This window comes from Suricata suricatta, chromosome 5 (genome assembly GCF_006229205.1).
Source record: "Suricata suricatta isolate VVHF042 chromosome 5, meerkat_22Aug2017_6uvM2_HiC, whole genome shotgun sequence".
In the NCBI taxonomy this organism is placed as follows: domain Eukaryota; kingdom Metazoa; phylum Chordata; class Mammalia; order Carnivora; family Herpestidae; genus Suricata; species Suricata suricatta.
This window is the reverse complement of record NC_043704.1, coordinates 59646104-59671440: the sequence shown is the minus strand read 5'-3', so window position 1 is coordinate 59671440 and position 25337 is coordinate 59646104. Positions and strand designations below refer to the sequence as shown.

Here is a 25337-nt window from a genome sequence, read left to right as displayed (position 1 = left end):
ATGGGGATGCCATAATGCTAAGTGAAGTAAGTCAGAAACAAATACCCCTTGATTTCACTTATAGGTAGAATCCAAAAAATAAAACAAAACCCAGACTCATGGATACAGAGAAGAGACTGCTGGTTGTCAGAAAGGAGGAGGGTTGTGGGGAGGGATGGAAAAATGGGTGAAAAGATCAAGAGGTACACTTCCAGGCTATAAAATAGGCCATGGGGATAAGAATGTACGGCACAGGGACTACAATCAGTAACAGTGACATTGCACGGTGACAGATGGTAACGAGACTCATGGTGGTCACTTCACAATGTATACAAATGTTAAATCACTATGCTACACACCTGAAACTAATATTGTATGTCAATTATATACTTCAGTAAAAAAGCAAGTATGGGTATGGACAAAGTCTGGAAGGGCATACTCCAAAATGGTAATGGTGGTTGTGTGACGATGGTGGGCTGAGGGGAAATGTTGTCTCCTATGAATTCTGTACTTTCTCTAATGTAGTTTTCGTTATAATTTAAATATATAAAAGATGATATGATAGTAGGAAGAGCAGCTCTGATCTCGGCCCTTCTTGTAGGATGAGAGGACGCCTCCCTGTCCACTACGCTCCTCACCTAGCGCCCCTCCAGCACCCTCCTTGAGCCCCACAAGCACAGTGATAGTCTGTCTTCCTCCTAGAGCATACAGAGTATGGTAGCCTGCTTCCCAGGGGCTCAGATTCAACGAGTGATCCTTCTGCCCACGGCAAACGGCTCTCACTGTGTGGGGAGACTCCCAAGGTGCAGCCGGGCTCAGCCTAGCTCCCTGGGGAGACAGAGGAGGGACCCTCCCTGCCTTCTCCCTTCTCTGAGGAAAGGGTGGGGCTGCTTCATGGCTTCCCAATAAAACAGGAATACTGCCTGCTGGGCGGCTCTGTTCTGTTCTCTCCTGGAGTGAAGTCCCTACAGGGATGTGGGAACCAGAGGGTAGGGCTGGGGGTGGGAGGTCAGTCTTCTCTCCCCTGCTTTGCTGCTTCCCCATCTCCTCCCACTTTCCTCCCAGGCCTCACACCTCCAGGGATCCCAACCAAACTTTCAGGAGCATTTCACAAGTTTGCTGCTTCGGCATGACCACTAACATACTCACTCAGGAGGGTGACAATGATGGTGGCATGGAAGTCCAAAGCGAGGCTGTCAGGGACAAGGGGACACGGCTAGGTCAGGAGGAACAAGCCCTGGACATCTTCTCAACATTCTAATCCAAATACTACTAAAGTCTCAACAAGCATCCCTACTCCCCATGCTTCAGGCTCCAGGAAAGAAGAGGTCCTTCCTAATAAATCCGGGCCATAGACTCTGCAGATAAGAACGGGTGTTGGGGCTGCAGCCTCCTGAAGTTGATTTCATCAGTTAAGTCTGGTCTCCGAATGTAAAATGGGTAGAAAAGCAAGTAATGTGCGCTTTGCACCCGGGTGCCATAATATCGCCAAGTGGTAATTATATATTAAGAGGAATATAAAGTCTTCTCCCAGCATCCCTGTTGGAGCAAACCACCACCCAGTCTCATCTTCTTTTCTGTTCACTTTACCCTTTGTCACACAGCTTCCTTTTCGTTGTGTTCTACTGTTTGTATCCCAGGCATGTGGCCAGTGTCTGCCCCTGGCACAGGAGGCCTGGTGTGGGACGGTTGCTCTGCTCAGGCTACGCAAAGCCGTGTAAAGTGCGCGGACTGTAACCACCATGAGGGTGGAGTGTGGGGACAGAGGGACGGGGCAGCTGGCACCCCCAGATAACCACACAGAAAGGCACAGCATGGCCCAGTTCTGGGGCCTGCACAAACACTCCCACCACGTTGAGTTCCCCTCTTTCTAGACACCCTCTCTACACACAGCCCCTACTCAGAACAGCCTCCCCAGGGCACAGTGGTCCCCCACCATCGGGGTAGCTAGGCAGTTACCACTCTCTGGTTTGAAATTTCAAATTGTAAGCCCTCCTTTTATATTATGACAAATGACGTGGAGTTTGAATGGCCTGGGGGAGAGAGTGAGAATGGGAGAGGGGAAGAGCGAGTACACCGTGGCAGAAGAGCAAAGGAGCAGCACTCACTGGCTAGTGTCACCGTGGCTGGCACGCTGGCCACAGCTCCTGCAGGCATGCGGGCCACACACTGGTACCGTCCCACGGTGTGGTTGTTGAGGGCAGGGACGACGAGGGTCCCGTGGGTGATGAGGATGCCCAGAGCATCATCCGAGCCGTTCAGCTCCTTCCCGTTCAGGCGCCACGTGGCATTCATCCACGGGGGCTCCACGATGCAGCCCAGGATCACAGTTCCTCCGAGCTTCTGGACAGTGGAAGAGGGCTGGACGGTGACCTGAGGGACCTGGTCTGGAGGAAGAACGGGAACGCAGCAATGAGTGGACACCCCCCAAGAAACCAATAACATGACCTTTTTTAGAAGTACAGCCCCCATGCAGCCTTTCAGAGCTGAGCAACGCAGAGGGGTTGGTCTTTCTCTGGAGAATTCCACCATCCTGGGTCCATTCCCCAACCTGTGCACATTCTCAAAGTTGGACTGGAATAGCACAGTGTAAAGGCAAGAGCATAGTGTCTGGAGTTGGACAGACCTGGGCCCAAATCCCAATGCCACAGCTTCTGAGCCAGGACACTTTTGCCTTTTCTGTGTCTCCATTTCTTGCCTATAAAATGGGGCTGGTAATACTTGCCTTATAGGTTGTTGTGAAGCTCACAAATAATGCATGCAAACTGCCTGTATGATCGCATATAGTAAGTGCTCAATAAAAGGCAGCTCTTATTACTCATTCTTCTCGGGTATATATTCAAAATGATAAGACTAAAATATAACTGATACAATCTTACCAAGATAATTTGTCCTCTTGTATTACTGACGGTGTCCCTGGAGGCCAGTAGGAATGAAGTGTTCTTTGAAATCCAGGAAGCGGAAGGCCTTTTTTAAAGGGTTACTACGGAATGTGTAATACTTCTATCTGACATGAGGGGCAAATATTCTTCTAAGACAGGCAGGCCGAGAACGGGAAATAAAGCACTCACTCAAGTCAGCAAAGCAGCCTGCTGTGGCTAAGAGGAGGCAAGCGAGGGTGACCTCAGGCCTTTTTTTTCTCTGAGTCGTCATCATCCCATGTAGCACGGTGTCAAAAAGGGTCCAAGCCAACGTCCCATAAGCCACCGGAGTCACTCAAAGGGCCACCACAATCCCCTGCACCACTCTGTCGTGAGAAAGAGAGAAATGGCTGTGGTGAATGAGGCTGCTCGGGATGCCACTGTGATAGCCACAGAGCCGGGTTTTGTCCCTTTGCCCCCTGCCTCCGTCACACATGCTGGCAACATTCAGACTGTTGACCTGACCGACTGCTGGAAGACCAAGGAACACTGTCAAGTGTCACTTCTCACCTAAAAGAAGCTTCTTTGAAGTAGATGCCTTGAGCTAGAAGGGGATTTTATTGTGGTACCAAGAGCTAAAGGCTCGCCCAGTGTGCCGGCAGCAACAAGGGCAGGGAGCCGGACGCACCAGAAGCAGAGGGGCTGGGATCTGCAGCCGTGTCCAGAGCTCAGGCAGTGAGAGCCTCACACACATGCTGGACAGGATGATGTGATCTTTACCATTTGCTTGCAGGAAGCCGATGTCCACGGCCACATGGCATGCATGCCGCTGGTACAAGACCTGCAGACAGCACTGTTGTGTGTGCCAAAGCCCTTATTTAGGGGATGTTACTAATGAATCCTGAAGTCTCAGAGACTCCAGGAAGATCTCCTGTTTTGATTCACTCCTGGCTCTTCACCCATATTCCTATCAACTCTCTCGATTCCTGGAATCAACCTATCCTCCTTAGGCTTGTGTGAAGCCTCTACTCCCACAAACACAAACACAGACAGAAGCCACATGTCACCAGGCCCCCTGGCCTTCTCTCTACTCATAAGTGCTAGAATCCTAGTGTTCTCCATCTCTACAAACTCTGTACTTTTGACCTTGTCCATGTTGCATCTCCATCCCTAGAATGTCACTTTGAGGCTCTAGACTACGCTGTACCTCCAGCTACTCGATGATGCATCTCAGCGCTCAGCCACCCTCTTACTGCCTCCCTGGAGCTTTAACTCTGTGTCTTCCACAGTAGTATTTCCTTATGCCTCCTTCCTTAAGCTACAGTCCTTAAAAGATTCACCAAAATCACATGGAGGCCAGTGTCCATTCTAACATGCACCTCTGTCACAGCTTAAACCAAGATTCGCTTCTATTGTTGTACTTCTTACAGAACATTAGGCCAACAGGGCCAATGTCCTTTTTAGGCAGACAGGCATTAGAATGAGCTTTGGAGAACATCAAAGGCAACACGTCAACAATCTAGACAGAGGATGCATCTTCCTGAACCATGCACATGTGCCAATATAAATGGTATATTTCCAGGAAGGTGACCTATATTCAGACTCTCCTGAACCCATTTATCTAACCAGGGACTCATTCAAAGGCTTACAGTCACCACTGAAGAATCAAGGGAGGTAGCTAAGCTGCCCAGTTAAGAGAAATATTGTGGCAACAGTCTCTGGAGTTCTGGCCACCTGCACAGTCTGTTGTGAGAGTCTGTCTGCAGCCTTCCGACCCTATCACTCCCAACACGCAGATGGAAGGCTGGCCTTTAAGACTCTTGTTCTATGCCAGGAAGTGCTTGGTATTTGCCCAACCTTTCTCTTCTCTTTAAAAAAAATTTTTTAATGGTTTATTTATTTTTGATACAAAGAGAGACAGAGCATGAGAGGGGGAAGGGCAGAGAGAGAAGGAGACACAGAACAGGAAGCAGGCTCCAGGCTCTGAGCTAGCTGTCAGCACAGAGCCTGACGCAGGGCGCGAACCCACAAACGTGAGATCTGACCTGAGCCGAAGCCGGAGGCTCAACCGACTGAGCCACCCAGGCGCCCCAACCTTTCTCTTCTCTAAGCTCCTTTGGTTTTTCCACCAGGCTAAGTTGAGAGGGTCACACTTGCTCTGTCCAACAAGCACCCTTCAAACCAGATCTGGGCCGCAGCCCCACGCTGACAATCAGAATGTTTTCCACAACAGAGTTCTTTTCCTGGATTTTTAATCCCTCCCTTTGCTCCGTGTCTTGGACATGAAAGGACGTCCAAGACTCCTCCACTGCTCTGGAAAGGGCAAGGGGGCAAAAGAAAATTTTTAAGGAAGCTTTTTGAAAGTTTTTGCTGTCAAGTTAAAATAATCTCCTCGCGGTATAGAGAGAACTTTTACTCTTTTTCAGACAACCCAGTAAGTTATGTTATCAGCAAAGTGCTGATATTTGAGGAAAAAGCAGCAAAGGGTGAGAGTGGCTGCGAGGTGGCAGTGGGGGAAGGGGGGGTGCAGGCCCATTTCCAGTAAGGGAGTCTTGCTAAGCTCTCTGCGCAAGGTCCTCTTTCAATCTTCACACAAGTTCTGGAAGGTGGGGGTTGTTAGCCTCCTTTCCACAGGTGAGGAAGTGGAGCTCCGGGAGCCCAGTAACTTGCCCAAGGTCCCAGAACCAGAGACCTGGAATGAAACCCAGGCTGGGATCTTTCCAAAGCTCTGTACTTTTAACCACAATAGGAGCCTTTTCACATTCTTTCTATTCATGCTCTGCACCTGGTGAGTGCTTAGCAGACAAAGCTGGAGGAGGTGTGATGTAGAATGGGGAAGGATTTTAACAGCGATTTCTAGAGGAAATTTTCACTAATAGATTGTAAACGGATACCAAAAAGCAAGCTTTGGTGTCCTCCAAATTTGCCAGCTACTTGTTTTAATTCTCTATTTTCCCCCAACGAAGTAGCATTTTTCTAGAACACTGCATGAACTACCAACTAGATCCTGTAGGGAACTTGATCCTGACGTGTTCCAGTTTCCTCAACTCCTTAAGAAGACTGTTCACACCTGTTGCATCCCTGCCAGAAGGAAGAAAGAGAGGAAAGGAAGGAGGAGGCAAGGAAGGAGGATATGAATACAAAGCAATAAAGGGCAAAGAGAAGACAAGCAGACAAAGAACACAGGGGGGCTGTTTCTTATCTGGGGGCCGGGACGGTGGGGGCTCCAGAGCTGTTTGGGTTGTAAAGTCAACAAAGGTTTTACTGAGGAAATTCAGCCCAGACCCCCTCCTGCTTAATGAGGACCAGCCAAACAATTACTGTTACTTCTGCACCCTTGGTAATTTATAGGATTCGAAATGGAAACAGACCCCACTTTTGCTGCCGGCCACCATCCTGCTTTTATAAGCAACCAGGAGAAAAGAATGGATTTGGGCAAGGGGAGGGAGTGAGAGGAAGCAGGTATCTCAAGAGGGAGAAAGGAGTTACTCCTTAATCCCCACCATGGAGTTGTGAGCAGGTACCATTTATGGACCCCAAAGCAGGCCACATGGAGTCTCATTCACAAAATGCAGAACTCTGACACAAGTAGGAAGCAGGGATCACTGTAGCTGTGATGCAGATATTTAGCAGCTGGGAAAACTGAGTGGCTTCCTGGACCAAGTTACCTAGTGAGCTTGGTCTAGAAACATAATTCCAGAGACTTAAGTTTCTGAGAATTTTGTGGTGATGATAAAGATAAAAGGAAACTAAGGCTTACTTGGAATACCTAATTGCAGTGTAACTCTGTCCCACTGTGAAATGAACAAGGTACAATTTCAAAGTTGGTTGAAGACAACAGTCAGGCCTGTTATTTTTCTTGGCAAACAATGTCTAGATCCTTCTCATTTTCTATGCATTTTCTCAGAAAAAAAGGGGAAAAAATCAGAAGCAGAGGGAAGGGAAAATAAATTCATGACAAGAATTCCTTGTTGCCGCCTAGGTACTTGCTATTTTTAAGGGTTATTTGGACACAAAAAAGAAAAAGTATTTGACAAATTTAACTGAAATAATCTCCACCAAGCAGACGTTTTTGAAACTTTCCAAAAACAACAACAACAGAATATACTTCTGGGGTTGAAACCAATGAGAAATTATAGCCTTGGAGTATTTATTTTGTGAGAAAATTACAAACAACTGAGAATCAATCAAAAGCAGGAGGCAATCAGCTCCACCTTCTCCCAGGAGGGCTGGCTGAAGCACAAGTGAGACAGGGCACGGGAGGCCACATGTCATCCCTGAAGTCACCGCGCCCTGCAGCTCTCTCAGAAAGAAAAGGAACCTTCCTGGTCTTAAACACAAAACCCACCCTTTGGATATCCTACAGTCAATAACCAAGATGAGCTAAACAGAAGAGCATGTGATCTAGCAGATACCATAGAGGGACCTATTTCTAAACAATGACAGCAACAAAACCCCATAAAACGTTCTTTCAGTGACAAGAACAAGATATGACAAAGTTTTTTTCCATTCATTGAAGGGGGCTAGCTACATGTAAAAAGAAATATTTCTTAAAAAAACTTTTTTAATGTTTATTTTTGAGAGACAGAGACGAGCACGAATGGGGGAGGGGCAGAAAGAGAGAGGGAGACACAGAATCTGAAGCAGGCTCCAGGCTCTGAGTTGTCAGCACAGAGCCTGACGCGGGGCTCAAACCCACGGGACTGTGAGATTACAACCTGAGCTCCAGTCAAACACTCAACTGACTGAGCCACCCAGGTGCCCCAAGAAACAAAATACTTTTTTTGGCATGTTCCCAATCCTGTAAAGATCCACTTTTCCCAAAGGTCTTTGAAGGCAGAGAGAAGTTTTGCTCATAAGGGATGATGCCAAGTGGCTGTGGGAAGGGCAGGCAAAGAGTTGGGGGAGGTGAATGCTGGCAGCCCCCTGGTCTCAAGAAAGAGGGGTGTTCTTGCTCAGAGGAGTGGAATGGGGGGGAATCTCAGGGAAACAAGTGATTTCAGCGCTTCAGAGGGCTGAAGATGTGAGTTTAAACAGAGTTAGGAGAAGGGTTTTAAAAAGGTCATTTTTATTTAAAAAGTTGTGCTTTTACCCACAGACCTAATTAAAAAGAAAAAAATTTAATTAGGGGGAACCTCAGAGAAAATGAAGTAATAGCTTAGAGTAACACCTATGGGTATGGAGTGTTATAAATGAGAAAAGCAAGAAGCAGAGAGGCTAAGTGATTTGCAGAAAGCCTCCCAGCTAATTAAGAAGAGATTTAGGCTCCAAGTCAGGCCTTCGGACTCCTAGTCCCGGGGCTTTCTCTTCTATTCCAATACTGCCTCCTAGCAAAACAGTTTCTGAGGTCATATTTACCAACTGCTTGGAACTACTTTTAGAACTAAATTTGGAATATTTTTAAATCTTTCTTATGCAGAAAAATAAGATCACCTGGATCATTATCTGTAACTTTCTCTGCAGTTATTTTCATTCTTTCACCATTTACATCCCAATCTAGAATAATCTCTTACTGTTCTCCACAGAATTTTCTGCAGTGGTGAAAATATTTGTACTATAAGCGCTAGTCACTAGCCACTTGTGGCTATCAAATACCTGCAGTATGGCTAATGTGACTGAGGAACCAAACTTTTAATGTAACCAGATAGGACTAGTAGTTACCGCATCAGGCAGTACAGCTCTAGAACGAGATCCAGAACATCTACCCAGAGCACTCTGATGTCAAACAGGAGAGAACAGCAAAGATTTGATGTTCTTAAGTTTGAGCCAGGCTCTAGCCAGCCTCTAAATAGATTTCTAGCTTCTTCCTTATCCAAATTTTGTATCTATTTAAAAATTATGTACATTATGACTTCACTATTATGAGGTATAAAAAAATATTACTGTGATCTACTACTGAAGACAGCATGCAAGTCACTGAATTACAAGATGGATTCTGTCCTGGGGAACTTAGAGCTTGGGGCATTAAGTCAGCCAGTGTTGAGCAAATATCCATAAGCTCCTCATTTCCCAGCCGCCTCTGCAGCTGGCTGAGGGCCAGGTGACCAGTGCTGGCCAATCAGGTGTAAGTGAACATGGCAGATGTCACGTCTAGGCTAAGGCTGTTAAGAGCTACAGAACCAGGGCTCTGCTTCCATTTTTCCCTTTTCTCTAGTCCTGGCGACCATGTCACAGGTTTCAGAAAGCATATATACAAGATGAAAGAAGTCAGCGCAATCTAGGAGAGGAGAAAAAATAAACACTGTTGCACAAAACCACTGAAATTTTGGGGATGATGCTCATGTAACAAGTTTAGCATTCTTTAGTCTAAAACTTTAACTGATCCCCAATTCCGTCACTGATGGGAAGCGGCAAGTGAAAGCAGAGGGAGGGGAGCATTTTCAATATTGGGTCTTCAGGAAAGATTCTCTCGATAAAGGGTTTGGAAGGCCTCTTAGGACATGCAGATGTAAAGAGCTGAGGGCAAGGCTGGTGGGAGAGATCTGTTTGGAGGAAGGTACATCAAGCAATTTGGCTGTTACAGAAGGCTTGGTTTGAACAGTGGTCTCCACACTTTTCTGATCTTGCTTTCTTATGAGTAAAATATTCTGGGCAAATATCCCCAATACATTCATAAGTTAAATGCATGGGCTGTCGAACTAAAATTTCAAGAGTAGGCAAAAGTACAACCATGTTTTAATGGCTTGTTAATCCTGATGGTTTTACAATATAATTAAAGCTAATAGCTTAAGACAGAAAGCCTGTTTAGGGTTAGGTGCGTCACTAATGATATGAACGTAACCTCTTTTAAACAGTGGCCATGAATGTTAAATATTTTGTTAACGTCTCATCGGACAAGGTTCCATTATCATTGTTTTTACTTCCTACGTGGCTTGAAGAGGGTCAGCTCTGCTGTCTTCTTCCTGTGAGCATGTGCTTGCATTATTTGCCTATTCTTTCACCAGTTTCTTTGAAGCAAGCACTTTAATCCACTTGTCCTTTCATGAGAATTATTTTAGTTAAGACTAAATTATATGATCTATAAATCCACTTAAGAGAACGGGAAAACTGGGGAGTGAATAAGCAAGTGTGGTCCCCACTGTCACACTGTGGAGATCTCTTGCTACTGTTGTGACACATCACTGTGTGATGTACAGACTAAAGGCACCACAGTCAACCCTAACATTAAATATCAGGAAAGCTGAATTTCTTTCCTATTCCAGTGAAATTTCTTATAGTTCCCCCATGGAGCTTGCACCCTATTTTGGAGGCTTCCAGAAGACTAGAAAGGGGCAAGGTAGAAACTGAGGTCTGGTCATGTTATAGAAGACTAGGGAAAAGAATTTTAAATTAACACCACGGACAGAGGGGAGCTACTGATTGGTTAAATATGCCCCCTTCAAAATGCCCTTCCCTAGTGGCATTTGCACGATCAGGCTCCCATTCACTGAACCCAAAATTTATAACAAGCTGCTAACCAACATGTTCAAAGTCTATTTCCACTCAGGGAGGCGAACTGCTTTACCTACCACCCGTGGAACTAGGAAGGAGTCTAGACACACCGGCTTGGTTCTGCAGCAGAATCCCCACTCCCGCCCCAGCTGAAAAGGTACCTCTGCCTTCTGAGTAAAGGGACAATGGTCTCTTGATCTTGATCTGCCCACTGGACAAATCTAACTCTCTCTCACCTCCACCACTTGAGGAAAAAGTTACCGGGCAGTCACATTTCTTTGTCACACATACCCCTTCCTTAAATTTCTCCTTAAGGAAAATTTAAAAAATGTAGCCAAAAGTGGGGGGGAGGAACCCACAAGCCTTAAGAGAAAAGGAAACCACTTTCTTTCTTCCACACCCCTTCTCAGTTCCCCCACCCCATTCCATATAAATTCAATTTGACAACCCTGCTAATTGGATAAACGTAGCTCCTACACTCCTAGAAAGCCATTCCCTTTTCTTTTTTGTTTTTGTTTTTGGAGGGCTCAAAACAGGGTGATTGTGCCCTTCTTTAACAGGAATTCCATCTGCTTTATTTCTCCCTCTCCATTCACCACTCCTCGTGAATATTTATGAGGCCTTCCCTCCTAGCCTGTCCCCTTTCCACCCCACCTCCACCCACCTTCCTTCCCCAACCTCCCTCTACCCACCCTGCCTCCAGCCTCCTCTCCCTTCTCTCAGAGGGACAAAAACCTTCCAAATGCCCCCCCTCCTTGCTTTAGATAAACACAGGCAGTGTCAAGTGTGAGGAGTTGGGGGAGGTAGGGGGGGTTCAACTGCCAGTCAAGCCACTGGCCTTCAATGAGGCCCAGGGGCCCACCCCAATCCACTGCATGCCTGCCATATGGGGGCTGTGTTGCCCTGGGAAACACTAACAGGCAGAACGGAGCTTAATAGAGTCCATATTCATTGTGATGCAGTGAGATAGCTCAAGGCACCACTGCCCCTTCGGTCCAGTTTCATTCTTCTGCTTTCCTCTTTCTTACTGGTTTTCCTCCCTTTTTCTTTCTTCCTTGCAAAAGGAATGGGTCCCCAGAGAGCTCTAACCTGGAGAGGCCTCAGCTGGCAGAAAGGCTAGGCTTTGGGGTTGGGAATGACAGTGCTGGGGTGGGGCGTAGAGTTGGTGGAGAAAGGTAAGAAGTGGGGGCTCCCAGGGCAGCTGAGTGGGGAGAGAGGCTCAGCACCTACAGGGGGACATGTGCACAGGCTTGAGGCTGTGTAAGAGAGTATAGTGGGTGGTGGGTAGATATGGCCCATCGGGGCCTTGGAGCAAAGAAACCTTTACATTTATTCTGCTATCTATGCCCAAGTCTCCCAGCATCACCCAGATCTCCAATCCCAGTCAACTTAAGGTCATTAAAACCAGAGACACCTACCTCCCTGAGGTATCAGACCTTTGGCCAATTCCCAGCTCTCCACAATTGCCTTGAAAAGTCACAGGCGATGCAATGGGATGAAACCACTTAAAAATAAATCTCCCCTAGGGGCAGAGGACCCAGTAGCCTGCCATGTGGGGGCCCACTTCCTCCTCTGGCTGCCGGCATTGAGGAAGAGGTGGCAGCTGTCCTCTGCCAGAGCCAAACTAGGGCACACAGGGCCCTTTGCCTTGAGGGAGTGGGCTCTCTAGCAGGTTAAGCCTTGTCCTAAGTGTATCTGCCAGAAGTGGGACGTGGGGCTCCTGGAGATCAGAAGTGATCCTACCTCAAGGCTTCAAAGGGAAGGAGGGCAAAGAATGTGGGAGGGGAAAAGAGTATGTTTCTCCCAATTTCTCAGAAAAGATAAAATTGGTAGCCAGGATCCAAGAAGTTCTCAAAGAGTAAAGAATCAATTTCATAAGTGGTGAATGCTACTTATTCTGTGACTATAAAAAAATCACAAATTTAAAATCAAGATAGAAAATAAAAGCAAAGAATGACTACTGAAACCTTCATATACTCTCCTAGAGTTAAAACGTTAACCCCATGGTGTCTGGCAGGTAGAAAGAGATCAGCAAATGGTTGCTAAGTGAATAAAACATATATATATGTTCTTCTAGTTTTACACTGCTGACCGAGAACTTAAAACTCTTTATTTACCCGACTGACAACTCCAATCAGGGTTCAGATGGGTGACAGCACTTTAGCAGCAGCATCATGCTCCTAGGATAGTGACAGTGCCTTAGTGATGCTAGTGTCTATCACGAGGCTGTGTTGTTATCCACATCAACCAAATGCCAAAGTCAGGCAGGCTGAGGTCAGATAAAACTCCTCCAGCAAGGCAGATCCTGGTGCTTGCTGTGGTTTTACCTTTTGCCCTCCAAACTTGGTATCTTCTACCTGCCTTGCTCTTACCCCCCTGAGATGCATCCAAAATCTGTGGTTTCCTGAGCTCAACCCAGGGGAGCTCAACCCAGGGGAGACCAATGGTAGGAAAGTACAAAGAAGTTCTTATAATTTTTATTTGCTTCTTTTATCTTGATTTTAAGGCTCTATTCCCTGAAAACCCTACAAGAAATGGTACAGTGGCTACTTTAAGAGCCAAGCTACAATTCCAATTCCTGGCTAGAAAACCTAAACAGCATGTGGTTATTTGAAATGCTACCCAGAAGCCAGCCTCAGCATCAAATCTACTTATATCCATTAGGGATCCGTAAAGGTGATAATCCTTCCCTGAGGACTCTGCACCGGAGCAGGTGGAGACATGCAACGGAACAGGGTTATACAGGACTCAGAGCGCTTAGGCTCCCTACAGAGGAGGCCACCCTTCCAACCTGGTTTTCTCTGCATGGTTTTATTCCCAGTTGTTCGACCCCAGCATACTGCACGTGTTACAGAAGAGCCAGTGGGGATGCCTGGCGCTTCCCTGAAGGCCAGGCCTGAAGCACTCTGGGAGCTCCACAGACCAGTCACGCTCTTCCCAGGCTTCCCTGCCACCGACACCTTGGTCAGCAATCTTACCACTGATGTGCGTGGTGTGGTAAGGGCCACAACGGCCACTCAACTGGTCTAGAACAAATATTTGCTTTTCATTTCACTGTTCAGAGGACACCCACTAATTTGAGTATACAAACATAGACTCCAATTCACCTTCTCCTCCTATCTTTCCTACATATAGTCAGTCATATGGATTCAAAGCAACCAGAATGGGGTGCCTGGGTGGCTCAGTTGGTTAAGCGTCTGATTCTTGATTTCAGGTCATGATCTCATGGTCATGAGAGTCACAGCATGGAGCCTGCTTAAGATTCTCTCTCTCTCTTTCTCTCTCTCTCTCTCTCCCTCCCTCCCTCAAACACATGCATGCCCTCTCTTAAAAATAGAAAATAAAATATAAAAAGCAGCCAGAGAAACACAATGCAAGCCCCATATGTCCTTTACAATTTTCTAGTAGCCACATATTAAAATCAGGTGAAAATATTTTTTAATATCTTTCAACACAATATACCCCAAATACTATAGTTTTAATATATAATCAGTGTAAAAATTAATAAAGTGTTTTACATTATTTCATACTAGGTCTCCTAAGTCTAGTGTGTATTTTATATTTACTACACATCCCAATTTGGACTAACCACATTTCAGGTGCTCAACGGTCAGTGTGGTAACGTCTACTACTGAACACCACAGGTCCAGAGCCCTCCAGCTGGCTCCCTGACGCTCTCCTCTCCCCATCGCCCCCTACCTTTCTTCTAGAACATCAAGCATTCACTCAATAAGTGCCTCCTCCAGGCCACAATTCCTAATTCATCCAGTTTGATGTAATCCTCACAATGGCCCTGTAAGGCAGGTAAATACGATCCACACATCTTATAAATGAAGAAATTAAAACTCAGCGATTACATATTTTGTCCAAGATTACACAGATGGTAGATCAGTCAGGATTTGAACAGGTTCTAAGTCTAAAACCTTTGTGGTTCTTTTCCCGCTACTGCTTTAAATAAATTACAGCAAAATAATTGATGGATTCTTATGCAGCCATTAAAACGGTAACCATAAAGGGCAAGCAACAACATGAAAAAGTGTTTAAAATATATTAAGGGAAAAACAGACACCATTTTGTAAAAAAACGTAAGCAGTAGGGGAGGCCTAGAAAGGAACAGGAAACAAAAGCAGCTCATTTAAAAATGTGATGGAAGTAGGAGGGATTTTTTTTTCCCCTTTTGAGGTTGATTCAAAACGAAGCAACTAACAGACCCACCTTCCATAGCTTCCTATCTAAGTATGATTAAATGAAATCCAAACACCTCTGCACAACCTTCCAGTTTCTTCATAAGTGGGCTGCAGCCAGCCTTTTTCAGGTCTTCTTCCCACAAGCCCTAGATCTGGGCAAGCTGCGTCTTCACACCCTCTCTTCTAGCAGAGCCACCTCCCCCTTCTCCCTTCATTGCATCAGGGGAATTCTTAATTGTCCTTCAAAGCTTATTGCAAATGTGACCATATGATGCCTCCAGTGACCATTCCACTGTGTTCTGCACATTATAATATTTCCATAACTTATGGGTTTGATCATGTGTGTGTAATGTGCCTCTGACATCTACCCTCTGACCTGACTACACACTTCCTGAAGGCAAGGATGTGTCAACTTTATCTTGGTAACCCTAGCATCCAGAAAAGCCTTGGCACATGACAGGGGCTCAGTCAATGCTTGCTAAACTGAAGGGTTTGTTTGGATTAGAAATTTGAGATTGAGAAGGACTGTTAGTCTGACCTTGGACCTATAGGAAAAATGCATACAGAAGGGTTATCAGGGGCGGGACCAGGGGTTTTTCTACAGGAAAAGGACTATAACCATGGCCTTTATTTCCCAAAGCCAAATGGCCCTTAGAACAGTGTAGGCAGCCCTCTAGGGGAAGGCCAAGTTGTTTGACAGAAATCAGTGTCTCTGCAGACTGAGGTCTCATTCAAGAACCTTCTTTGTTTTCCTTATCTCTCTTCCCACAACAAACACCCTACCAAGCTTGAGACTTCTGGCCTCCTGCAGTCACTGAACTGGAAGGGATCTAACCCAGGAGGATAGCGTGAGTAGGAATTACCTGGCCCCCATCAAGAGGACCCTCACCTCGAGGCTAGAGTGGAAGGAGATAGGCAGAGAGACATGGGAGAAGAAGAAAACAGAATGCTGCTGAGTCAGAAAGAGAAGGAGTGGTTCGGGCCTGATGAGAAAGCCTGGGGAAGGGAGGAGGAGCAGGAGCAGAGATGTGGGAAAGGCAGCTCAATACGCTGAGCTCCAGGCCCAGTGCTGGGGGCTTCATATATAGCATCCCTTTTAATCTTTGCAACCCATGGGGCATTGTTGTCCCCACTTGAGAGATGGAGAGGTTATCAATACCCTTCTCAATGCCTTAGCACATTACGATTTTAGGAGTCTTCTCAAATTTTTATTAAAGAATTGCTCTTCCCCTAAATGACAAGATCAGATGCCAAGAAACCACGAGGGCAGGGTTCAGATCAGGGCTCTGCCACTTCTCTCCTCGGTAGAAGACAGCTTTGGGTAAACCGATTAATCTCCGAGTCTCAGTTTACTCTGTGAAAATGAAAATGTTAACACTTGTTTTTCTGAGCTGCTAAAAAGAGTTAATGAGATTGAGTGTGAAAGCCTGGCATGCAGCAATCATGCATTAACTTGAGGGGACAGGTGTCCTGGAACTTTTCTACTGAAAGCCATTCACTGGAGGTTAATTTCATACAGTGGCACTGCCACCGAGTGGGCTTTTAGATGAATGTCCTTTAAAACTGAAAGATGTTGCATTTTAACAAATCGAGACACATGTGATACCATTTCTTTGTTTCTTATATGCTGTCCAAAATTAAGCAATGGCCTGATTTTGCTGCACTACACACATGCATCAGAAGTTCAAGAGATAGTCTTTGTTGAAAAATAAAAGCAGTAATACCTCTATCCTATGCAGTGTTTTCCACAACTGCACAATAGCCCTGTGGGACAAGAAATCATGGACAGTGCTATAGTGTTCCCAAGTTTCCAACTTGGTTTCTAGTCTCTTATTCTCCACCTAACACTAGCCCACATTTACATCACTTAAACTAATAACTGCTCCCCACCACCTCTCCCTCACCCTGTTTATGCCCTCTCCCTGCACTCTTGATGATGATAATGATGATAATGATCATAATTTCTCTGTAATGTCTCTACATGTTCACAGAGAAAGGGAAAACGATCCCCATCAGACAATAGGTCATTTGGGACAAGAAGTTATGAAGAAGTGTTTATAGAGACAAAAACATTCCCTGGTCCCTCTCTCTAACCTCCCCTCCCAGCCCCAGAAAGGAGCTCACCTCTGACCTCATAGTGAATGAACAAAGCCACAACAAAGCCACCTGCTCTTTTCCACCTACCTGTTTCTAATTTATAACCCATGGCCAGGGCTTTAGGCACACAAGGAAACAATGAAGGAAAATGGTAGCAGAGCTACTAGAGAGGAAGCAGGAGCATCCAACTCCCAAACCTTCTGGTGCTCATGGTTGACAAAAGAGTCTATGTAAAAGGAATCAATTACAGTCCAGGTAAAGCATGAACAGGGTATTATAAAAAAAATATGTCTCAGGACCTGAATAGCACTTAAAGTAGATCTTAATGTTCTATCTCTCAGGACAAAGGAAAAATGATCCCATTTAAGTGACCAGTGTGTAAACACAAGCCGTACTACCTAAGGCCAGGACTCCACGCCATCTGAAAGTATCCTCTGAAAGCAATGGAGTCCTGAGAAGAACAGGAAGTATAACACCAGGAAGCACACCAGAGAGCAAGCACTGCTCAGTCCCCAACATACACAGAGCCACAGAAATAGCATCTTCCCCCAATCATCAGGAACGGTAACAGGCTTTGCCTCAGAAGCACAGGAAGACAAACAAGGACATTCCATTGAATGTTCGTTCGAAGAGCAGGTAGTCACTCCAGGTCACCCCTGATGAGAAGTACAGTCCCTGGGGCTGAGCTCAGGTCAGTAAGCCCACAAAGAGCACCTACGAGGTGCCACATACTGACTGACAGTGGAGGCAGCCTCCCACCCTTAAAGAACTTGGAACCCAGTCAACTTTCAGCTTTGACAACATCTATTACACCAAAATTAAAATGCATCATGACCTCAGGGAAAGATCAAAGATTGACCGTAGATTTTACTCAATACAAGCAAGGAACCAGACTCACTAACCCATCAGGTTAGAGAGAGGGACCAGGGGAATGTTTTCCTCTCTATACCCACAGACCCCCTCAGGGGACTGACAAGAAATGGGTCACACAGCTGAGCGTGCACACGTGAACATGCATACTCGGGCCCTGTTCAGCACAGAAGGTCAGTCCTCCAATAAGGCCCCTTTCTATCATCCATGCTTATTCCTAGCGTAGTTCTAGAAGATCACAGTATGTCAGCTAAGGTAGGAAAGAGGCTTAGAGCTAACAGAGGTCAACGAGGATCTCTTAAGCCTCAGCTTTGTCACTGTCACTTTTAGGTGTATCGTGACTTGTTTACAAGTCTCTCTTCTGGACACTTAGTAGGTCAGTGAATGTTTGTACAGTGTCAGTACTCAGTGAATGTTTGCTAAGCTGTAAAGACCTACTTCCAAAGGCTTTTCCAAGCCCAGTGATTTGCTCTTTGGAGTTTAGCTCTGATGAACCCCCAAAGGTGCTCTCATGGCAAAGAGTTTGCTTGAGTTGGGGAAGATGGTGCTGGGGCGTCTGATATCCCTGTTTCTATCCTCCACCAGGATCTGGTTTGGGGGTTCACTGCGGTTCTTATTCGGCGGAGAAGGCAAGCATGACACAGATCTTTCCTGTGGTGGCATCCAAGCATGAGGTGGGTGGGGGTGGGCTTGCCGAGGGGGGCCGGGCAGAAAGTGTTAAGTATGCATCCGAGGAGACACTCGTCAGTTCAAGAGGCATGTCCCCGGCACCTGCTGTGTGTCAGGCAGGGGTTAGGATCCCAGCTCTTATCCCCTAGAGTCCTGCACTTCCCCTGTGCAAGCACCACCACACTATTCCTGGTCTGCCTGGCTACTAGAAAAAAGGCTTCGGGCATCAGGAATGGTGAGGATATTCACAAGGGAACCATCAGTGTGTAAAACAGTGCTAGGTATTCAGCAAATACCTGTTGAGTGCACCAAAAGCCCACCTGAGACACAAAGGTGAAAGGTGATGGCAGAGAAAAGAAAGAACTGTAGTCATCTAGTCAAGGACGGAGTTTTTCCTCAGTAGGAGAAGCTGGATATTTAGGAAGCTTTGGGGGTTGAAAAGACTTTGATTTACTCTGTGAGGTGACATAATCACCACCAACTCCGATTCAGCCGTCATCTACAGTCCTTTTCTAGATCCTTTCCTCTTAATGATTAGGCAACCAATGCACAGGTGCATATCCACAGCCTCCATGTGACTCAAATCCAGACTCAGGTTCTGGGACCCAGAATGAGTGACAATCAGGCTGCTGCTTCTTGGTCTATTCTGGATCTGGGGCTGCTTCACCCAAAGGCTGGGCAAGACCAGCCCCAGCCCCACATACCAGCACCCACACCACACCCTCACAGGCTCACGCGTGCTGGCCGGCAATCTGAAGTGTTCAATGAGCAGCTAAGCCCTGGGGTAAAATGGTCAACCTGCTGAAGTCAGGGCCAGGGCGGGAGATTAGGAGCCATCCCTCCACAGTTGGCATCTGACTGCACGGCGACACGGACAAGGTCTCTCCTAGACTTTCCTGCCAGCTGGAAACCCTTACCCTGAACTTGGAACAACTGTGATGTAGGGAATGGTGAAGAAAAAATACATTAGCAAATAATCTAGAATAATGACTGGTACAAAGTGACAGCCACTTATTAAATTTGAATAATTCCCTTTAGGGTTACTTTCCCCTTAAGAATTCCCCTTAAGAATCTTCTTCGTTAGTCTCATCTTTGTTGCAGATTTATCCCTTAGTATTTCAACAAAAGAGGCTTATGAATAGCTGATATCTCAGGGGCCATACACCCCCACTTGCTCTCTGGGCGTGTGCATTCACAACCTCTAAAACAGACATGCACGCGCGCGTGCACACACACACACACACACACACACACACACACACGCTCACACAGCAAACAACTCCAGTTCCAGCTGGGAAGTATGCTTCAGAACCATGACAGTTTACTTTCTTTCCCATCTGACCTCATGCAAACCCACTTTCTTCACCACCTCCCTGACCCCCAAATGTACACATTTCATCCGCAGCCCACCCCCACTCTTTCTCAATTACAAAGCTCTTTTAAACCACCTAGAACGTAAAAATAAATACCAATTTGGAAACCTGAAGCAAGCTTCGGTCCATCTGTCGGCTCCTGCCTTCTGCTGGGAGCCCCGGGCCCCGTCTCTGGTCGGCTGTCCCCAGCTTGTGAAGCACCGTGGCCTCGGTGCAGCGCTGGCACACGCAGAGTAAGCAAACGCATGGCGTCCAGCCAGCTGGGGCAGGCACCATTATTTATAGCAGGAGCAGAGCGTGGGGAACTGGAGCAGCTTGGGGAAGGGTCAGGAGCGGCGGGGGTGGGGATAATTCTAGCCTGCTGTTCCCGGGCTCCAACAGCTGCCAGGAGGCCCCCTGCCATGCCCAGGTGCAAGCCATCCCCGTGTGACTAATACCATCACTGCGCAGGCGGGCAGGCAGGAGGCTGAGCGTCTCTGAGGGCAGAGAGCCTGCACTTGCTCATTATCGCGTCCCCAGCATGCATCGCAGGCTCGCACACAGTAGGAGTGCAATCAGTATTTGCTGATTAAGTGAATAGATGAGCGAGCTCCTTTCTTCCCACCTACCCAACAAGATTATGCCACAGATGGAATAGGGAAATAGATGGAGGTTACTGAGGAATTCCTAAAAGGGCACTTCTAAAAACCTACTGGATGTTAAAATGTGATAGAAAAATAATTTAGTGGGGGTGCCTGGTTGGCTCAGTCAGTTAAGTATCCAACTTCGACTCAGGTCATGATTTCATGCTTTGTGAGTTCGAGCCCTACATTGGGCTCTGTGCTGACAGCTCAGAGGCTGGAGCCTGCTTTACATTCTGTGTCTCCCTCTCTCTCTGCTCCTCTCTGGCTCACACTCTGTCTTCTGTTCTCTGTCTCTCAAAAATAAATAAATATTAAAAAAACCAATTACAGGTGCCTGGGTGGCTCAATCGGTTGAGCGTCCTACTTCAGCTCTGGTCATGATCTCGCAGTTCATGAGTTCGAGCCCCACATCGGGTTCTGTGATGACAACTTGGAACCTGGAGTCTGTTTCAGATTCTGTGTCACTCTCTCTCTGCCCTCCCCCGCTCATGCTTTGTCTCTGTCTCAAAAATGAATAAACAAACAAAGAAAAAAGAAAAAAAAAAGAAAAAAGAATTTAGGGAAATGCTATGTTAAGAAAAACTAATTAGCTTTTTTTACTACAGGACTTTTCAGAGCCTTTAATATGCTGTTATGTGTCGTGAATCACCAAGAGGGGGATAGAGTAAGCACTGAAGTCTGAACTCACTTAACCACAGGCCTGGACTTACATGACCACAGGCCCGGACTTATTTGACCACACTACTCTTTTTCCTCAGAGTACCATTAGTGAGGAGAATTTCATCAAATACACTTTGGGAAATACTGGCCTAAGAGGTTCCTGGAGAATATCCCAAAAGCAACTTGTAAAACAGCATGATTCCATTTCTATAATTTAAAAAAATTGCATTATGATATGTGGTGTATAGTTATTTGAAGGTCTTGAGACACTTAAATGTTAACATCATTTATGTCTGAGTATTAGGGGATTTGTACTTTTTACTTTAAGTGCTCCAGAAATATTCAAAGTGGTTAGCTATGTAGTTAGCACCTTTGTAATTCAAAAGACAAATTTGAAAAGAAAAAAGCTATCTCCAAATAGTATGTGATCACTGCTGTTTTATCTTCCCACAGGCCTGAGGACCTCAATAGCCAACAACCCCTTGGGCCATAAAAAGGCAGCTCTGTGTTTCCAGAGAGAGTCCTGTGTCTAACAATCAACTCCTTCGGCTTGCAAGGAACACTGCCTCTAATTCTAGGATCTGCTGCTTCCACACAATATTGACAAGTGTTATGGGAAAAAATATAAACACATTTAATATTCTGTTAACTTTTACAAAGCTGAAATTGCTTAGTGAATTGTATGAAGTATCCATCAAGAAGTTAGTTTGCTGAAATGATCATGCTGGGTATATTAACATTTTAAGACTGCCTCTTTTCCTCCTAAATTACTAATTTCCTAATTTAACTGATTTGTAAATGTAATTAAAAGTCATTGAGATTTAGTAAATGTAACATGCCAGGTTTTGTTGCAACACGAGATTAAGGCAGATATTTAGAATTAGAAGAAATCATCAATTTTAGTATAAATCAAAGAAGAGTACTTGACCATTTGTTGAATTACTATGTGTGAGATCATGTATGTGCACTATCTTGTCTAACCTCTAAATAACTATGAAGTAGGCAGTATTGTCATCCCCACTTTACAGACGCAGTGATTGAGGCTTTGAGAGATTAAGCATCTTGCTCAAGTAAAGGCTTCAAAGCCAGGGCTTTTCTGCTTCCTTTGACTGTTGGTCTTGATGTCCCTCGTCACTTCAAGCAGATACACAATGAACCATTTTCCAGAGAAGGAACTGGGAAGGACTGGAAAAAACCAAAGTCATTCTGAGTCGGAGTCATGCACTAGCTACTATGTTTTAGGAGGGAGTGGTGTGGCAGGTCCCACCTCCTCCTGAAGATGCAGCGTCCCCAACCCCACTCAGAACCAGTCCTGAGGTCTGAGTGCCCAAATCTCATCCAAAAGTTGGCAGCAGTGTTTGGGGTCTGGATCCAAGTTCTATGCACCAGCATGCAGCAAGAGAATAAAAAATTCTTCCACTTCTTAATCTGACCTCTCTCATCTTCCTTCTGTTCTCACACAAGCATTAGAGCGAAGGCTGCCACTCGGGCTGCACGGAAGAATCATCTGGGGCCACTGAGGCACACCAGTGCCTGGGCAGCACCTCCGACAAATAGATACAAGGCCCACTCTGGAGGCGGGGCTGCGACATCAGTATCTGAAAACTCCTTCCTGGAAACTCTAACGTGCAGCTGAGTTGTGGAACCACTGGGTGTTTCTGCCATGGTTTGGGGGGCCATTTTGATAAAGAATTCTATCAGAAATGCCTGGGTTACATTGGATGCCATCGTTGAAATTGAGCATTTTGTATAAAAATGTTCCCTACTAGATTATTTTAATGAAATTGTTGTAATTTTTTAAGCCGATTTCTTTTTCAATTCCAAAAAGTGAGTATCGTCATACATTTTAAGGAATAAAATGTTTTCTCCTGGGGGCCCAGAGAGCCTCCACAGTAGAAAATTCGGTTCAAACAGGTCCCTGGGCCACAGCCACCCCTGCTAGTCTGGGACCATCACCACTACTTCCGGGGCCTGGGACGTTCGCAGAAGACATGAAGTTTTTTAAGCACAGCGCATTTTAGTGCTTGCACATCGGAACGGGACATGGCAGCAATGACTCCCTTCACAAAGGCAGAACAGTCTCCAGGGGCTCCCAGACCCCAGGAAGTGGGACAGGGGTTGTCCATCCCGGGCTCCCACATCCACAGAACATCGTACTGGACCAGAGGGCTCTGGCTCCACTGGAACGGTCTTGTTGATGTCCCAGAGGGTTAACAGCTTAGCCTCTAGCTGCTGGCCTTCCCCAAGGAGGACGATTTTCAGTTTGGTCCCTCCCAGAGGAGGAGACAGCTCGCCACTCCAGCCCCTCCCCCTTCACGGCCCACCCACTCCAGGAATGAAGCTGCTGCTGCCCAGCATATACCCAGACTGGTTTCATCTCCTTCCAAATCCATTTTGTGTCTTAACTTCTGCCAAGAATAAAAATTAAAAAACACTAACACACACATCATGCATGCATGGGAGGGGAGGACAGGGCTGGGAGCTTAAACTGAAAAAGACCAGGCAGGGAGTGGGGCGGGCAAGGTCCCTGATGAAAGTCAGGGCCTGGAGACTTTCCCTGGGGTCTGCTGTGGGCCTTGGGCCACCCTGCCGGAGGCCCTCCCACTGGCTACACGCAGGGTCACATCTGAGGGAGAAGTGTTTGCAGCATCTGCCCTCATGTTCCTCCAACACCCCATTTCCTATCTGCTGACGTCCCCAGCCCTGCCCGGAAGGGCACAGCTCTGTGGAGCTGCCCAGCACTGCAAAGGCTGGAAGTGGAATCCATTCCCCACACCCGAAGGAGCCCCGCTCCTTGCCAACGCCCCAGTGAATAACATAGCACTGGGGCTGACACGCAGGCCGGGTGGTGCAGGCGGCTTGTGGGCTGTTTGTGGCCACCCAGAGAATCGGGTCTCGGGCTGGAGCCTCCATTCCCAGAGCCCGCTCCACCACACCCACTGCCCGCGGGCTCCAGAATCTGGGGGCCAGGCTGAGAGAAGCCTCAGTCCAGCTCTCTCCTGCTCTCTCTTGTTGCTACGTTCCTCTTTCCCTCTTCCCAGGCAAAAGGAGCCCCTTCACTCTAGAATGATGGTGTCTAACCCGCCACACGCTCAGGATCCCCCAGGGTTCAGATTATCATCCCTTACCCAACTCTGAATCCTACCATCTGACCACTTTGGATGAAGTGCTCCCCAAATGGTAACAGCACTCACATGACTTGCACCTGCCCTGACGGGGAAACCCGCCCCATATCACACCCTTACATGCCAGTCAATGCTTATTGAGCACCCATTCAATACCAGGTCCTCAGAATCCAAAGATAAAGTTCAAGCTCTCTCTAGGAGCTCAGCACCTGGTAGGAAGTCAGGCAGAAACATCTCAGAGCACCATGGGACAACTGGGAATCATACTTGATGGCCCCAGGCTGGCGTCCCTGCCTTCCCATGCCACTGAGGAGGGTGGGGAGATGGATCACACACGTCGTCGTGAAAGAGCAATCTGTGGCACCCATCCTTGTCCCATCTGGCAGCCAGGACAGTCATGAAAGGAAACTAATATTAAAAAAAACAACAACTCCTTGTTTGTCCTGATAACTGTGATGATCTAGTTGATGGGTAGATGGGGTTCGTGATTCTATTCTTTCTGCTTTTGCGTGTTTGCGTTTTAAATAAATAATAATGAAACCTGTTTTTTCCAAAGGAAAACTGGACTGGAACTTCTCAAACCTTCCCAATCCTGCACTAACTTTCAGGAAACCCCACCACCACCACCCAGCCACTAACCTCCCCAGTGTCCACTTGGTCTAGCCAAATGCATTTTCAAAAGCAGGTTTCAGCGAGAGCCTAGGGGGCGTTGTTCTTTTTGACCTTGAAAGTCTCCCCAGTATTGGGCCAGAGAGGCACCCCCATTCCTGAAAGGGGACCACTGGCCACAGTCACAGGACACCTGCAGAGCCCATCTCCCTAACTCCCTGGTGCAGAGACCCAGAGCTCACTGTCTGCCCCCCAATCCCTATGCCCTCTGTCTCCTTTCTGGGGTTTCCTGTCCAGGATGTGCCCTCACCAGCAATATGTCCCCATCTTCTCTGGCTGCAGAACTAAACAAGTGCAGAGGCCTCAAGGCCCAGGTGAAAGACCATCAAGAAAACTGGCTTGAACTTCTGAATCTATCACTTTTCTTTGGGCCTCCATTTCTTTCTCTACTATAAAATACCCAAACATATCATAACTGACAAAACCCTTCTAAATAGCCAAGTGCTCCAAGAATATTGGCTCTTGGGTAAGAATTCCAAATTGGCAGTTTATCACAAGCTGAAGTAATGAGGAGGAAGGGGGGGAGGAGGAGGGGCAGAGGAGGCGAAGGAGGAGCAGGAGGAGGAGGATAATGGGAAGCATCTAGCACCTATTCAGAACAAGCACTAATGAGAGAATGAGAATAATGCAATTCAATATGAAATGACCTCTTGTCTGGATAGCAGAGATATTCATAATCTAGGTTAGAAGTGTCTTGTGGGCAGCAAGCTCAGTGCTCGATAATCTGTTGACTGATCAGCTGAAACTCAGGCCACCACTTGATAGTTCTGAATGTGTTTTGGGGCCTACCTGG

General features: G+C 46.6%; 1 protein-coding gene across 1 annotated transcript in view; it reads right to left on the bottom strand.

The window, feature by feature from the left end:
* Nucleotides 1-19870, bottom strand: part of BOC (BOC cell adhesion associated, oncogene regulated) — a 50647-nt gene extending 30777 nt beyond the window's left edge. The window contains exons 1-3 of the mRNA XM_029938713.1: nt 19564-19870; nt 3051-3194; nt 2088-2366 (exon numbers count right to left, since the gene is read on the bottom strand). Coding sequence (XP_029794573.1) covers nt 2088-2366; nt 3051-3194; nt 19564-19870 — 730 coding nt within the window. The remainder of the gene's footprint in view (nt 1-2087; nt 2367-3050; nt 3195-19563) is intronic.
* Nucleotides 19871-25337: the final 5467 nt, after the last annotated feature.